We start from the raw sequence: 17,723 nt of genomic DNA on the forward strand, positions 1-17,723 counted from the left end.
ATATCTATTGGCTGTGCTCTGATGGTCACTTAACAAACATGCTTCCCATGTAATTCCTTAACTTAATAATAACTTCTAGTATCAAATGAACAGAAAATAAAGATATTTCAAAGTTCTATGAGCAATATCACTGTTGCTATTGATAAAGACGTACATTTTCATTAAAGTTTGTAAAAGTGAACAATTTTATATCTAAAATATCCATATGCCATATATATAGAAAATAACAGTAGTTAAAATATTGCTGAATAAAACTTGTTAAATATGTACTTTGAGATATTTTAGAAAAGTAATTTCTAGCAATATTACCAGAACAAAAATTTCTATGATTAAACCTTCAAATATCTTTGAAGATATTTATTTAATATGTAATTCAAGCTTTCCAGACAGTTCTTGTCTTGGTAACAAGCTGCAGTCAAAATAAAGACTTTTATGCTATTTAATTGGATCAAATTTTCTAGAAAGACAATTATTTGCCACATAAAACAGTCTCAAAAATCAATACTAGGTCTCATCTGTAATTTCAAAATGATGGAATTTGAAAGACATCTTTTTTTTTCAGCATTGTTTTTTCTTTGAAAAAATAGTATTTTAAACACAATTCCTTGAAATATGAAATTCTACTATGCAGATTATGTTATTAGCCAGATGTTATAAGATCACTTTATTTGTACACAGGAAAAGACAGATTTAGAAACTGAAAAAAAAATAATTTTTTTTATAAATATTTTGATGGAGTACACAAATGTATTCTGTATTGAATCAAGAGGGACAATTGAGGGAAAAATGTGAAAATTTGGGCAAGTATTAAGTAAAGTGAATTGATTGGGTTGGTGAAAAAATTGCATAACCATTTATGTTTCCTAAAGAGAGGGCTTTTATAGAAGCAAGTGGTTGAAATCTTATATGCTATATGCATGTATTCACACAGAGGGATATTATAACTCTAAAGATAACAAATTCCAGGCATTCGTGACCAAAACACCACTGTACTTTGAGGACTCAGTGAACCTGTGCCATGCTGGGCTGCGCGGCCACCAGTCTGGTGTTATGCTGCACAAACACCCTGGACCCAGTGATTATTCCACTTGTGTGTTCATGCTGTTATCTTTGCACAGAAAGAAGGTCTCATGAGCGAGGTGTTTCTGTTTTCACTGTAGAAATTATAAGTAGAGTTGTTTCCTTGAAAGAAAATCATATAATGTTGTGAATGACCAAAGGGGGACACGCTGTGCTACGTAGAAGGTCTGCACGACACACTGCATGTTGGTTGGATTCCCATTCAGTGCTTCAGGGCCTGGGTTCCCAGCTTCTGAGAGGACATAAGATTATTTTTGATATTCTCTTTTTACAATCTTAGCTCTAATAAAAAGCATGCTAAATGAATGGTCTGACTGCATTTTGTACTGCGACATACCAGCCCAGCACCACCTGGCATAAAACAGAAGCTTCGGACCGTCATCATGTTTGCAAAAAAGCCCAGAGCACTCTGAGACTTCCCTCTAGTGGTTTAACAGCAGAACAACGGGAGACCAATTCCTCTGTGTGCGCAGATTGGTTCAAGTATAACTTCCTTTTGATGCAAAAGGTGCCACAAATGGGATACCTTCAGTGTCACCTGTCTACAAGCAGCACAGAACTGGCTTTATCTCAGGTTCTCTCCTGGGAATGAGGTGAGGCAGCAGCTGGTGGCCTTGTACTCCCTTCCCTTCATAATAGCAGAGTGATGCAGTGGGGAGAGCCACAAGAAATTGCCGGGTTTTGGCATATGGACACATTACCTCAGCATAGCAAGTACTTACACATCCACTGGATCATGGTAACCATTTGTTCACATGTCATCTCCCTGCAGAAGGTGCTTTGCGGTTCTACCTAGCAGCCCACAAAAAGTGTTGATCCTGTATAGTAGTTCCACATTGACATAAAGAAGTGTACATGTCAAAAGAGACCTTCCAGCATGGGCTTCTTGAGCGTTCTCCTTATGCTGCTGGTACTCCAGGCTTTCTGCTGATATTATTATTATTTTAATTTCTCTTGTTCTACTGCATTAGTTTTAACTGGCTTAAGTGTTTTTTCCTCCCACCCGCTGTTTTTCCTCATCTGTTCTGTCTGCAAACCAACTCATATTCAAGTAAAGTGAAAATTATGTGAGCTCATGATGTGGTTCAGTGAAACTCAGATCATAGATGAGCCTGGATTAGCAAGATCAAGAAACAACATCTGATTCTCTCCGGAATACATGGTAATTTAATTAAAAGACTAAATATTGTCATACATTTTGTATTGTACATTATTGATTGTCTTCAATTTGTTGGAAATGTTGAACTGACACCAGATTAGGGTATGGTGAAATTCTGGAGCACAGGAAGCAAGCTTTGAAGCCTTGCATAAAGCACACCATCACATATCTTTGTAGTATCTTTACATTTCTCTCACTCTCCCAAATATTGGAAGTTTGAAAGAATTCCAAAGAAAGAGGCCTTAGGCTAAAAGCATGATAATCATAAAATAAAAAAGAGGTAATGGCATACTTGTTCCTAACAACCTGAAAGCTTAATGTTAGATGATTAATCTTTGATGACAGTTTAACTCAACTGCAGCAGAAGGAACAAACAGTTACATAGTTTACACAAAGGAATGGAGCTGGGAGGCAGTATGAAAGCATGACAGATCAGAGAAAGATTTTTATGAAAAGGTAATTACAGGACATTGAAAATTACAACTAAGAAATTGCTTCTTCTGACTGCCATCTAGGATGTTATACATACTTCACAACACACACAAACCTTAAAAATGCAAATAACATTCATTGGTAAGGTGACAAGTAGTTTGCACTGGACTCTTAAGTCGTTGTGCATACTGAACAAATTTACACTTTTATACATGTAAATGCATTTGTTAGGTCCACTCTAATTGATATAGCATCTTAGGAAGAATTGTTCTGCTGTTGCAGCAGAGTTTGCTCTGCAGCACTACATAAGACTAAATATATAATTCATCTCAAAAATGATTTAAAAAGTATATCAAAACTTGAGGTATGAAGTAGCAGGTACATGAAGCATGAAATAGCACATAACCTGCAGGTTGTATGAAGACTGTTGTCTTGGATATATTGCAAACTCAAAGTAGTATTTCCCTTTAAGAGAACACGTTGTAGTTTAGACAATTGGCCAGTACATGAGCTGTTGTGGAAGGCATGTAACATTCTAAGATTTTCACTGTGTAAAGCAATCCGTATTTTTTCTTTGTCTAAAGAGAAGGTGGAAAGACTGATGACATCTGGAATTTCACAGAGTACTCGTAATGAGAAATCTAGCAAGTAATAGTGATTCTCTAGCTGAAAATTGTGTTGGTCTTCATAATGTGGTAAAACACATGATGGAAAACCCTTAAAAGGACTGGATAAGAAAAAAAGAACTTGCAGTTCTCAGAGAATCCAACAGGAATTTCATTTTCAAAGTGATTAACCTTTAGAAAATCTTAGTCTAAGTATATAACTTAAAAGAAATTAGACCTGAGATAATGTAGTGACTTAACTAAACTGTCTCTTGCAGAAGTTTTCCTCTATAAAATATGGGCAGTTCTAGGACCATATGCAGAGAAACGTTTGATTTAAAGAGTTTTTCTCCTTGCTTTTAAAATGCTATCTTCCTACATTGAAATTCTTTCCATGATCATTTTTCATTATAGATTTAATAATAAAATATAATTAATTATACATATGTTACAATATGTAATTATAGACAATATTAAGATTGCATACGCCTATTAAATGTAGAACACAGCATCATAATAGCATACAGAGTGAATTCGAACAGTTGCAGAATATAAATGATTATGCCTGTATATGTATTATAAATTTTATACATATTTATACGAATCAGGTATTAAAATAGACATTCTAGGCTATATATGAACAGGTGATAATACACCCTGGGTTTAGTCCTCAATTAGTAAAATAATTATTTTTCTTTATATATTATTGGAAAATAATCATCTACTGGACTTTGCAATTACTAATCCAGTTATTTAAGGAATAAGATAGAATTATATTTTTTCCAACATATTCTGCTATTAACCTTGTATAGATGCACATTAATAAAATAGCCATCTCACTGCAATAAGCCATCTACCATTCCTATAGTATGCATGGACCAGAGGAACACATTACAGTAAAAGGATCTCCATAGTTTACCTACCAATAAACTGAGGAGGATTCGGAGCCCTAAGGCAAGTGTTTTGATAGCTCTCATATTCCCTAACATGCATCCAGCTCACCAAGTGTCTGGGCTGCTTCTGTAGTTGCTGTTGCTGCTGAATTAGATGCCCCTGCCTAAGAAGGGGGGTTGCTAGGCAAGCCAATCCTAGCAACTCCAGCTGCTGCAGATGTTCTGCCTCCTCCTCCTCTTTTACCCTACCCTACATCTGCTCAGTGCAGGCTGGAAACACTCCACCACACTTTTGCTGAACCTCTCTGAAAAATCAGCACTTGCCTTAGGGGCAGCCCCACTTTCAGACTGTTGATGTTTGTGCCCCTGTCAGCTCCAACCTGGAAGAGCAACAGAAGGATTTTATTTCACTGCCTTATTGAGCTTGGGTAGCATCTGACCCTTAGACAGCGTCCTATAGTTGATGAAACAATATTGTGGAAATAAACACTGACACGTAGTTGGGCCTGGGCAAAGATCTCCTGAGGTTCCTTCCAACCTGAGTTATCTTAAGTCTGATGACTCCAATTTCACCATCCCTGGAGGTGATGGACAACTTCTGTTTGAGACATGACCTGGTACACAGGTGAAATAGATCTCTGCCTAGCCATGCTGAAAAGATGTGTCTAGTGCTATTTCTGTTTTCTGAAGTCACTGTCAACACTGAATGTCAGTTATGATTCAGCTCTTCTGGATATTTTCCCTGGAATTCTGGCTCAGCCCAAATTCACCTTAAGAACCTTAGTTGACATGCTTGAACTTCACAATCTGTCACATCATAAATGCATGAAAGAGTTACTTTGATGCAACGTGTGCCCTATTCATCTTGAAAGTGGTTGTAGGTCAATTTAAAATCTGCTTGGGTGCACTCATAAAAGCTTGAATGAACCAAGAGTGAATGAACTAACATAAAGTTTCAGGTTGGAATTTTGTTTTGGTAATGAAATCATAAACCTCAGTTGTGCTGTGCTTCCCTGTGCTTCACTATGAGCATTTAACCCAAATCACACATTGCAATATATGGAAACCTTTAGACTATTTCAGCTTGGCGCAATGACAGAAAGAGAGTAGAAAAAACATAATTTTTGGCTAGAATTATCTGCTTAGAAGAACTCTACATATATTAACACCTGGAGAGGTTTTACTAGTGATTTGTTTCAGGATATCTTGTGCTTAATGAGGAATTTGTTGGCAGGAAAGCTAAGGATTACAACTTCTTAGATCCTACAGCAGCCAACAGATTACCAGACTGATCCTATTTTCTTCAGTAGGGATGCCAAATATTCACATGGCATTAATATCATGGTTCAAGGACTGTAAGGACCATACATTACCTTTATAGCTACTTGTCCGTCACAGAGTTCAGAATTCCTGGAAAGTGGCCAAGAACAAGAAGCCGGTCTAGGAATACTGAATTAAAGATGGATGGAAATGAATGGTTGGTGATTATCTAACTTTACAATCTATCCTAGATATTTGGGTAGCACACTGCTGCTTCTGCATTTAAATCCTGAAAATTTTAAAAAGAAAACCAGTGGTGACTGTTTTGCAATATAAATATAGGCACCATGCTAAAAAGAAGTGAGAGATTAGTGAGTAAGACATTATTCAGGTCTGTCTACAACTCTATGTATATGAAGGAAATCAAAAACAGGTTTGAATAAAGATGTTGGTCATCTCGAACTTAATATTTTTCCTTTTTTTTTTTTTTTTTTTTTTTTTTTTTTTGCTTGCACATTATCTGATTATCTGCAGCCCCATAATTTGCGTTAACATCTTAACATTGCATTGTACTATGAGTTATTTTATTAACAGTCAGACTCAGTCCAGTATAAAGTATTCCGCCTACTGCTACTTGGTTTTCTCAATGCATTAACACGTCTCTTTGGCTTCCCCTCTTAGAAAGATTTTGCACCTGAAAACAAAACAAAACAAAACAAAAAAAAGGGGGGGGGGAGAAGGGGGGGGACGTTTCTCCTGATTTAAATAAAGTTTCTTTAATAACTTCAATTTTGCAGATTTATATCTATTGGCTGTGCTCTGATGGTCACTTAACAAACATGCTTCCCATGTAATTCCTTAACTTAATAATAACTTCTAGTATCAAATGAACAGAAAATAAAGATATTTCAAAGTTCTATGAGCAATATCACTGTTGCTATTGATAAAGACGTACATTTTCATTAAAGTTTGTAAAAGTGAACAATTTTATATCTAAAATATCCATATGCCATATATATAGAAAATAACAGTAGTTAAAATATTGCTGAATAAAACTTGTTAAATATGTACTTTGAGATATTTTAGAAAAGTAATTTCTAGCAATATTACCAGAACCATTTACCAGAATCATTTTCAAAGTGATTAACCTTTAGAAAATCTTAGTCTAAGTATATAACTTAAAAGAGATTTCTGCACCAAGGGATTTGCTTGAATTAATCATTGGATTTGTGTTACTGTAATGAAGCATGTCAAGGCTGTAGTTGTTGAAAGGGCATTCCGTAAGACAGAGAACGTGAGAATGTATTTCAGTTTGACAGGATGACTGTCTAAGAGGCTTAAGGAGAGTTGGTCCCAGTTCAGCACAGAACAATTCTGTTTGGAAAGAAATTGAGCGGAACATCACTGATGTTCTCAAATGCCTCCCATCTTTCAGTCCTCCTACACAGGCAGAAATGTTATGGATGTCTGCAGTTCTTAAAAACAGAAATCTTGTCTGTTATTAAGACCTACTAGAGAGGATCTAGTAGTCAGTGAGTGATAGCAGCTGAGGGATATTTCTGTTCTTACATGCATCATGCTCCATAGATGCACTGGTCACTCCACCGGTTGCAGTGACATTTGACTGAAATCTACATTTTGCCTTAACGGGGTTTTCCTTTCTTCCTCCATTCTCACTGCATGACTCATTTCTGTTTACAGAATTCTTGAATGATTTTCTGCCTATATTTTTATCTACATTATTATTGCACATTTATTGATGTTTCAACCCTTCCTCCACCCCAAATAGAAAGACATCCTTATATGCCACAATAGCCTCTGAATCTCTTGGGACTCATGAGACCAGTGATTCCTAAGAGATGTTGAGAGGTCACTGGGATGGGCATTTTTTGGCCTTTTGCAACTGAAAGATCATTTAATCTTTGGATGATCTCTTTGGAAAAACCCAGAAATGAAACAGGGGTCCTGAACTATTTCCTCAAGTTATGGCCATTTCTGTGTATGTCAGACAAGACAGATGTTTGTTTGACCTGTTTTTAATGACCTTTAGTGTGACCTTTATCCATTCCTTGGTAGTCTAGTCCAAGGTGCCTTACACAAAGTTTTTCCTGTATTTCTTCACAAGGAGAAAGGGTTATCCCAGTTTGAGCAACATAATACTGAAATACAGAGTGATTAAAGAAAACACATAATGGTAAGCAGAATAGATGTGTTGACTGTAGGAATGAGTACATTCCCTATGGACAGAGACTGGTGATCCCAAATGCAGACCAGGATCTTAATCACAAAACCTCTTTCATATTTTAATTAAAATAAATGTCACATTTCCAGAAAGAGGTAGGAAACATTCTTTGTTTATCATCCCAGTCTATCTGCTGATGGAAGCTTCATCTCAATTAACTTTGTAAATCTGTGCCTCAAGTGGAGTGAACTTGGTAAATGTCCAGTTTGGCATGAAGCCATCTTGCAGACTGTTTCGCAACTGACTAGTTGTCAGACCTAGTCCAGTGAGAGAAGTGAGGGTTTTCAAACACTACTGAACGTGAAAAGATTGCCACGCCATTCAGGATTCTCTGCTTCTTTGGGTACATTACTTCCTCTGCTGAAGTCAGACATGCTGTCCTTCTAACAGACAACACTGGAGAGCAACTTCTATTTCTGTCATGTTAGCACCCAAATGGAGATTAATCTACTATTTACACAGTAGCTTTGACATAAAGAACAGTGTCTGAAGTGCTGACAGAAGACACAGGAAAGAAAATTGGCTAGAATTTATCTAAATACCCAAAGTAATTCACCTGTAGGGATAACCTAATATATGCTTTTGTAAAGTCACATGCAGTTATCATTTGATGTAGCACTTAGCCTCAATTTGACTGAGATGGCTGGCACGTATCTTCACTTATTCCAACGACACACTAGCCTCAGACTGAAGAACTTGAGAACACACTGCGAAGAAAAATGTAGGCATACTAAATCGGTTTTATAAAGAGGATTTGTGGTTTCCATGATTTTACCTTCATATTGCTTAGGGCTACTAGCCAATTAGCTTTATCTACTGCCTCTGGTAGTAGAGTCATTTGGTATGTCTCCCTTCAGACAGCGCACTCCAGAGTGCTGTCATAAATGGTTTCCAGTACAGGCAGGCTAACAAGATACATAGGGTGTCAGTATGATTCTGCCATCATGTGTTTTCTTTGTTCTGCTCTGACAACGATCAGACAGGAACTGAACTGTGTCTTCTCACTTACATCTCCCTCACTTCCCCTATAATTTGTATAATTCCTTGGCTAGTAAGCTTCTCAAAAGAGCCACCTTGCAGGAGATTCTCAAAGGCACCAACAGCAGCCAGAGGCCTGATGCCCACTGAAACTCCCTATGGTTTACTGTCACTTATTTTTTTGGCATAATCTCCTCTCTCTTTATGTAAGTGCATGAACAGTGAGGAATAAACAAGGCACTAACAATCCTGACAGAGGCTATCAGGACCCTAGGCATATCCTTCCCTGCTGGAAGCTATGCTGCCTAGGCTCACAGCCAACACTGATAGCACAGCTATCCAGCTTTGAAGTTATGTGAGGGAGAGCTGCCTGAGAAGCTCTAGCAAGGGCTCTCCACCTTTCTCCTATGAGCTGCTTTTAGGTTGGGCTCTCATGCTTTGAAAACAAACAAGTGGTGTTTTTTTTTTTTTTTTTTCATTGTAATTAGGTAATTATCAGCACAGAATTCTATGTATATTTAACTTCAAAAATGGGCATTATTGATTTTGGGGGATTTTCTGGGGTTTCTGTAGTATTAGTAAATGAACAATACCATCACTGATTTATTTTGATTTCCAAGTATACTCCTATCCTAGAATATCTGCTTGAGACTGGCTGTGGAGTTAGAGATTTTTACTAAATTTACATGGGCATTTTATTTTCTTAACACTGATAGCTCTACACTACTGCATGACCACTATCAATTGTTGCGTTGGTTCATAATATCACTCTTTCCCCAGTCACAAAAACCAGCAAGGAGTGTGCTCCCCTCATGACAACAGGGAATTAAAGAGCCACGCTACCTGCAGAAGGGGTAGGAAAATGAGGTACACTATATAGAAAAAAAATAATAAAAATAAAAATAAAAATAAAAATAAAAATAAAAATAAAAATAAAAATAAAAATAAAAATAAAAATAAAATACTGCTTTTGTAACAGCTCCTAGAGAAAGCGCTGCTTCCCTGGGATCATCAGTCTTGTTCACTTTTATATTGGAGAACAAATACAGACTGAGAGTAAGGAGACCCTGAAATCAGCCTGATGTTAATGCATTCTGCATTTAAGGAAAGAAGAGGTGCATGAAAACCTGAATGCCCAGGGAACTGGTGTATCATTTCTTCTTCTGTGCTGATGAGAAAGGTATGTCGTTTTAAATGGTGGCTTGTGATGAACTCATTAGCACATTGAGCATGACTCATTAAAAGTATTATAGAATATCTTAAGAGATTTTTCCCCTTTACATTTGAGCAAAAGGATGCTTTTCATCTCTGGCTTGGATATTTCTGATACTAGCTAGGGCATGTTTCAAGGCATTCTTCGTGTTCCGTGCAGGGCTTATGAAAAGATTATTTTTACCACATGACTATTAGCAAGTATCTCCAGCCCTCCTGCCTCCCTCAGGGTCAAATTCTCCCCTGAAAGTGTGCTCTGATTATGTAAGAGATATAAATTGAAATTCCACTGGGGAGCTGTGGCTAGGGTAAAGCTGAAGACAAGATTACTTATGTGGTTTTGGTTAAGCACAAGTGGCTCATTCTTTTAAATAACAGGGGTTATTTTTGCTACTTCTGATGTAGCAGTGGTTCAATAAATACCCTGCTCATAAGTTCAGTTCTTAAACGAACTTACACCTTGTTCTTCTGGTAAAAAAAAGAAAAGATGGGGAGGGGAGAAGGGGGGGTGGAGAGAAGAAGATGCAAATTAAATGAATTAGTTAGCTTTTGTGGTAGAGCTACATCTTTTTGTATTGTAACTAGAATGTATTTGAACCCCGATCTTTCTAGAGAATTCTTTTCTCTCTGAAAAGCAGTCTGAGATCACTTTCACTTCCAGTCATGGAATGAACATGACCTATCATCACTCTGTTCACAGCAGGCAGCCAATAGGCCAGACTCTGACTTTCTCAAGAAGCAACACTTCTCACTCTGTTCCTGTGTGCTTGGGAGGCACTTCTGTTTAAAAATAAGTCAAGTTATGCAAGATAATCATATTATATACAATATATGGCGCACTGTAGTGTACATATTGTAACTGTGCACTGAAACCTGGGTTAACCAGCGTTGACAAGTGTGCCCAATAAATGGGGAAAAATGTTAAAACCGGGATAGATGAAAAACAGAAAGAAAATATATTTCATATTTGCCTAGACATGTATGAACAATAGGACTGTATGAAGTTCTATGGGCTATATGTATTCTAACAGAATCTAAACAGCTCAAATACCTGTGGTTACAGGAGCAAGGAACAGAGCAAGAAATACCCAGGAGAGCAGGCGAAGAGTAGCAGGCAGGATCAAAAATCAGAGTTGCAAGGACAGTGGTTTACATGTCATCACACAGTGAGAAAGTACTTTTACTTCAGTGTTGAACAAATGTGTTTCACTGGATTTCTGGGCTGAAAGTGACCTGGATAGAATGTAGACATACTCCAACTGCTCTGTTATGCTGTCCTCTTTTTCTTTACTGTAAACTCTGACGACTACTCCTGAGTGCTGGCCACTGGCACAGCAGAAGACTGGAACATCACCCTGTGATTTCATAAAAACTAGATACTGGGAGGTGGCAATGGGAATTCATGGAGAATGATACTTGACAGGCAAGCAAGGAAGTAGATAGAGGTGCAGGGCTTACTGGTCATCTCTGATGAACTGTGGTTCCTAACACAAGGTTCAACATTAGTTTGGTCTGATTTAGCTAAGGACAAAAGGACATTAAAGGAAGAATAAGTCTCAGTTGCTAGGGGGGGATGGCAAAGTGCTGTTCAGAATTCTGAGATACTCAGGAGATACATGAAATGAACCAGAGTGATATAAGCGAGGGATATCTGGACTTACCTCATGATGCCATTACCTCATGATTGTCATCTTCCTTGTCTCTTGTGAGAACTGGCATCAGTGTTTGTTAGTGTCGCCTGCTGTTCTGAAAGCATGGTCTGCATTTTTCTTTGGGCTGAAAGAATTGGCTTGTCTGAGATCTACAAGAAAAAAAAAACAAAAAAAAAAAAAAAAAAAAAACACTTGCTGATGCAACAAAAGTCTCAGGTCCTAGGGCAAATTGCCAGAATCCAAGCAATTTAAACATCTTTTAAGAAATGCCATGCAAATTATGTTTTCATGTAGGCAAAATAAATTCCAGTCACATGTCTAATATAGATTTTTCAACTATGTTTGCAAATTCATGGCTCTGCCTGTGCCTTCAACTCTTACTAAGTGATTTGCTTTTAGAATGAAAGAGAGAGATCCATATTCACAGCAGGGACATTTAGACAAAACAACCAAAGAGTAAGGCAAGTTTCCACCTGGTCAGCCATGCAAAATCAAAACTATAATTAAAGATCATAAATGACCATGTATGATTAATGTGTCTTAGTGGGTAACTCTGGTAATGAGGCCTTTTTATGCATAAGTTTTCTGTAATAATTCTTTGAAAGTTCACTATCTTGGATTTAGGTAGGGTAAATATTACTGTTCTTAACATAATATTTTTTTTAGTGATCTCACTAGTCAGGGTGTTGCTCTTCTATTAACTCTTACTGTTTCTTACTTAAAAAATAACCAACCAACCAACAACAACAACAAACATCTTTTAACTCGTATGGTCCTAGGATGAGAAAAATCACAAACGTAATTCTGCATATGTGACATTCATTCATTGTTACCAGAGACTTGAAGTTCTGGTCAGTGTCTCATTTGTTCAAGGTAAAAATACTGATGGTTAGAACCACACAAAGAAATGACAGCAAGAAAGTGATTTCTTCAGAAATAAGTTTTTTATTCTAGCTTTGTCACAATGTAAAATGAAAGCATAAAATGAATGTGTATTACAGCAGTGCATTTATAAGGTGTAGATAAATAAGAACAGAATAACCTTTATATTTTCTTATCCTACTCTAAATTCACAAACCTTGAATTAGTGTTGGCTGCAGAACTGCGAGCCAAATTTCTCCCTCCCTAGATTGCATCAGGCATTCAGCACACCAGGAAATATTTCAATTTCCTTCAAAATTGTTTCCCCCTCTGTGTGCTGTCCCAGAATGAATAATTGTGTGACACTGATTCTGTCACACTGATTTAACTTTTTTCAGGACTTTCTAACTTTATTATTATTATTATTATTATTATGAGCAGTTGGCCTTTATTACTCTGCTAAATTATGGGGAAAATATAGCATATATCAATTGCCAGAATTAACTCAATTTTCCTGTCAGCAAATTTCACCTTCATTTAACAATTGGTAGAGTAATGGTAACAAAATGCTTGTACAATAATTCATTTACCACTATTTTTCTATCTCTAACTTAAATGTCTTTTCTTTGGAGGACAGTCATATATTTTTAATGACCTCTATCTTCAACTTAGCTCTTAAAGATTTCACTTAAATCTTGCTTTTTCACTGTTTCATTTAAAGATATATATTTTTTAGCCTGTTTAAAAGACTGTTAGAAACACTTACTCTACGAGTTATTTTCTGCAGAAAAGAGGAAAATTGGTTCTAGGAGATGGGGAAGGGATATATTCTAGTGGTAGAAAGAAGCAACAATTTTCTCTCTAATGGAAAATGTACTTCAGAGGACTTAGGAAGTCTAAAAGTGTAGTTGTTCAAGGGTACCTCAAAAACTGAATGCACTCTAAGTAGATAGGAGAGGCAGGGCAACACTGACTTTACAACATCTGCTTTGAAGTTCCTAGGGTATAGCAGTCAGAATAAACAAACAGACAAAACCCTAGATCCCAGAGGTTAAAAAATAAAAATCAAAAAAAGACTCATCACTTCTTTTACTTACAGAAAAACAACAATACTACAGTGCTAAGATGTCAGAGGGGCTGATGATTTGGATGCTACTGAAATTGTGTTAAAGCATGTTCCACCTTTCCCTCTGTAGGCACAGCTGAATGACAGCAGTACAATTTTAGTAAATCACTCCTGAGACAATGCCAAAGAGGCAGGTAAAAGCACTTGTGCAGACACTTAACATAAACTTACTTATGATGGTTGCTTAAAATAGGACTCCTAAATGCCTGGTCATTATCAATGTGGTCCTGATTTGCCAAAAGTGAAAGAGCTACTCAGTGGTTTTGCAAAGCAAGCTATTTTTAACCCCTGTATACATTCTTATGAGACTAGAATCATGGACTCATAGCGTATCCCATGTTGGAAGGGACCAATAAGGATCCACAAGTCCAACAAGGACCAACAAGTCCAACTCCTGGCTTGACCCAGGAACACCCAAAAAACAAACTTTATGTCTGACAGTGCTGCTCAAATGCTTCTTGAACTCCGTCAGGCTTGGTGCTGTGACCACTGCCCAGGGGAGCCTGTTCCAGTGCCTGACACCCTCTTGTTGAAGACTAATTTAAGATATCTTGCAAGTGTTTTACAAGTTACTTGTAAAACCTTACTGGTCTCTACTTACTTACAAGTCTCTACTGTTCTTTTCTAACCAAATGATCTGGGTATTTCAATCCCTAGAGCTTTCGTTTCAAAAGCTCTAGTCTAAAAATTTCTTATCCAGGTGTAAGCAGAATGGTCTGTCAGTTTAGTTAGTGAAGTCCTTAATGGTAGACAGACGAAAACTCCTTCAGGGAAAGAAAGAGAGATGGGGAACAACCTGTCAGTGAATAGGCTGTTACCACTAACTCAGGTGATTTAAACTAAAATGCTCTTAAGATGCCACTGACATCAAAAACCTAAAGGAAATAGATATCCTTACATGAACAGATTTTGAATGGTCTGGTGATTTATTTTGTAAAGTATATGTACTTTATTTCCAAAATGTAGATGGCATTGTGCTCATATGATGTTATAGGCCAGCAGACATGAGGCATATAACTCTGCCATATACCTGCTCTGTACCAGTGTACTTTGCCTAATTTCACTTATTTTCATCTTTCACATTTTTGAACCAAGGCTGCACGTAACTGACTAAATAACAACCTGGAGATTAAAAAAAATTAATAATCTTTATAAGGTGAAAGTATGGTTGTTGCTGGGCAACCAGTAAAAGTAAATAGCACTCCTTACATCTGTGTGCATGTTTGTCTCTAGACAGCAGTTGCATGTTGACATTAAGTAAAATTCAGAAACCTGAATATCCTTTTAGCCCCTTTCTTAAAAATGAGCTGAAACACCAGAGATTCTGAACACAATTTGCAAATTCTAATATCCCGATATTATTACCAATGCTGGTGTTTCTGCTTCCAGTTAGACTGTGATAAATGTAGATCTAAGTGTTTATTCTCATCTGTTTCCACTCCTGTTTAGAAGACAGTTTTTAATACCTGTGAAATATATTTTATTTTTTATTATTATTACATTTTTCTTCAATAAAAGCAGTCAAGTGGCAGCCTTAAACATTGTCAAAGAACCCAGTTCAAAACTCTATAATGCACTGGCCTGCTTGACTCAAGATGTTGTGTAATCTTGGGAATCCACTTGTCATCCAGTCTGTACTGACAGTTTGGATTGCCACAATCCATGTGGCTCCAGACCGTAACTCCAGTCTGGAATACACAGTTGCTGTTACTGCACTGACTTAGCAGTGCACAAGACAGTTTGTCCTTCAGGCAGGATACTTTGCACTTTATAAAACACCAGATTATACCTGCTAACTCCCGCTCAGCAACCGTAGTACCTGGATGATGTCTCTGTCCATCCTAAGATGCTTGTTAATGATGTGCACGTCTATACATGAGCTAACATGTTGAGCAGTCTTTTTGCAAATTGGCTCCTTGATAAGATTCAAAATAGCCCAGCATGCATTGAAGGTCAATGGTTAAAGCTTTATGGTCTGTGCTAGCAGATAAGAAATTAAGGCATGGAAATGTTCTGTGACTTGCTAGAGATCACAGTGCAGGCTAAGGATACATGGTGAGAACCACCATTCATCCCTTGGTCAGCAAGACAATTGCCTGTGCTGAAAGACACTGAAATTCTGCATAGCTTCAGCACTTGAAAACTGGAACACTTGAAAGTTTATTCTTCCAGTCTAGTCAACAGAAGTCTGTTGACTTTCCTGGCATTCCTAGACTTTGTACCTATTACAGCTTCACTTTCTTTCTTGTCATTTTATTTCTCAAAATTAACTGGTACCGTTAATATTGAAAATGTCCTGTGAACTCATGTTCACAGAGTATATGGTATTCTGGATCAAAAGCACACTTTTGGGTCTCACTAATATGTTTAAAATATGAATGCACTATTCCAGGCCACTGAAGTTGCATTGTTTCTCAATTCACTATAATGCCTGTGAGACTGGAAGTAGGAACATCTCAAATGAGTAATGAAAATGTTATCCCATTCATACACTGTCCCTACATACTTAAGAACACAGAGCTTCTTAAATATTTGGTAGCAGGTTAAATTAAACAACTAAAAGAAAATATGTTACATAGCCTTTTGACCATTTAGCTACAGTGCTGGGTTGGAGAAAGTGCAATTTGCCTACAAATATTAACGAATGTGTCAATTAGATATTAAAGAATAAAGAAAGCAAATTACTTTTCTAATCAAAACAAATCAGTCACTTTTCCAAAATACTGCATAAAGTTTCTTGCAGAGATGTTCCTTGAAAACTAGTTCAAAACTTTGTACTTCCTTACTTCTTAGAAGATGAATAACAGCAAAAGAAAAATGTTCAAAATCATGTAAGCCATTGAACCAATTACTTGGCACTAGTCAGACTTTCCAGAGAACAACTAAGGACTGCATTCAAAAATCTAGAAAAACCTGTCAGGAATCTACAGTCTTGCTGCAATCAGCTGATTTCCAGAACTGCTTTCTTGGTGCCCTGGTGTACTGGGTCTGGTTGGGATGAAGTTAACTTTCCCCACAGCATCCCATATAGTTTGTGCTCTGCACTTGTAGCTAGAATAGCACTAATAGCACACCAATGTTTTCTCTGATGCTGAGCAGTGTTGACAAAGCATCAAAACTCTCTCAAGTGCCCCCCAGAGCCAGCAGGCTGGGGTTAGGCAAGAGCTGGGGAGGGTACATCCCCAGGGGAGCTGCCCTAGACTGACATAAAGGATAAGGATATTCTATGCCATATGGTGTCACACTCAGCAGTAAAAGCTGGGAAGGGGAAGAAATGGGGTGGGACTCTCATCACTGAGATGTCTGTCCTCCCAAATATCCACTACATGTATTGAGGCCCTGTTTCCCAAGATGCGCTCAAAGATTACTTGTTGATGGGAAGTAGAGAATAATCACTTTGTCACTTTCTTGGCTTCCACAAAACCTTTGTTTGTCTTTTGTTTGTTTGTTTTCTTGTTGTTTTACTCTTTCATTTCCCCTTAATTAAATTATCCTTATCCCAACCTGTGACCCTGAAGGGAAAGAAAAAGAAAATTTTCTTTCCCATCCTACTTTCCTCCCCCCTCTCCCTTTGAAGATGGGGAATGAGAGATCAGTTGTGGTGGAGTTTACCTGTCCATCAGGGTGAAACCACCACACTTAGGCAGCATTTTTACTGACAGAATGATAGCTAAAACAGTCAAATGTAAATAATGAAACCTGTATCTGATAAGAGACCTATAACCTGCAGTTACTCAGTTACCAGGAGTAAGTGGCAGCTGTAACAATCTATAACTGCCACCTGCTGGTTACAAACAAAAGTTTATTCTTTGTCATAAAACATTTAATTTAAATCCATATATAATCATAGGAGATGTTGCTTTTTTTCAGATATTGGATTTAGTTCAGTAAAAGTTAATAGACAATTATTTGAAATGAAAATTAGACTATTTATTACTGATGACGTTGGTTTTGTAGCCAAATGTCTGCATCACAACCAGCATACCTGCAGCTAAAGGGTTGTGGAGAAGAGCTCCAGCAGAAATGTGGAAATATGATCAATTCCTCGCTGTCCCAGAGCTACAGCATCACTTCAGGTTAAAAATGAGACAAGGTTGTGAAAAATGCTTCCATCTCAACATTGTTACCTACTGGAAAAAAGAGAGAGGGAGAGAGAGACAGTTACCGGTCAGCAAACATTTCTCAGCTGGTTTTACTAGGCTTGAAAATGTATTTCATCTTCA

At 37.3% G+C, this 17,723-nt stretch overlaps 1 protein-coding gene across 5 annotated transcripts in view; it reads right to left on the reverse strand.

Moving 5' to 3' along the window:
* LOC311427063 (atrial natriuretic peptide receptor 1-like) overlaps nucleotides 1-17,723 on the reverse strand; it is a 58,493-nt gene that overhangs the window by 39,258 nt on the left and 1,512 nt on the right. Inside the window, exons 2-3 of one of the 5 annotated variants that reach the window (XM_084504051.1) lie at nucleotides 17,486-17,630; nucleotides 11,539-11,662 (exon numbers count right to left, since the gene is read on the reverse strand). In XM_084504051.1, the coding sequence (XP_084360177.1) occupies nucleotides 11,539-11,580 (42 nt within the window). In that variant the 5' untranslated portion in view covers nucleotides 11,581-11,662; nucleotides 17,486-17,630. Of the gene's footprint in view, nucleotides 1-993; nucleotides 1,313-1,417; nucleotides 1,451-1,802; nucleotides 1,916-11,538; nucleotides 11,663-17,485; nucleotides 17,631-17,723 lie in introns of those variants that run through there. The other 4 variants (XM_084504053.1, XM_084504052.1, XM_084504055.1 and 1 more) reach the window with 4 other exon arrangements.

Source organism: Aythya ferina (assembly GCF_964211825.1).
Source record: "Aythya ferina genome assembly, chromosome: Z".
NCBI lineage: Eukaryota > Metazoa > Chordata > Aves > Anseriformes > Anatidae > Aythya > Aythya ferina.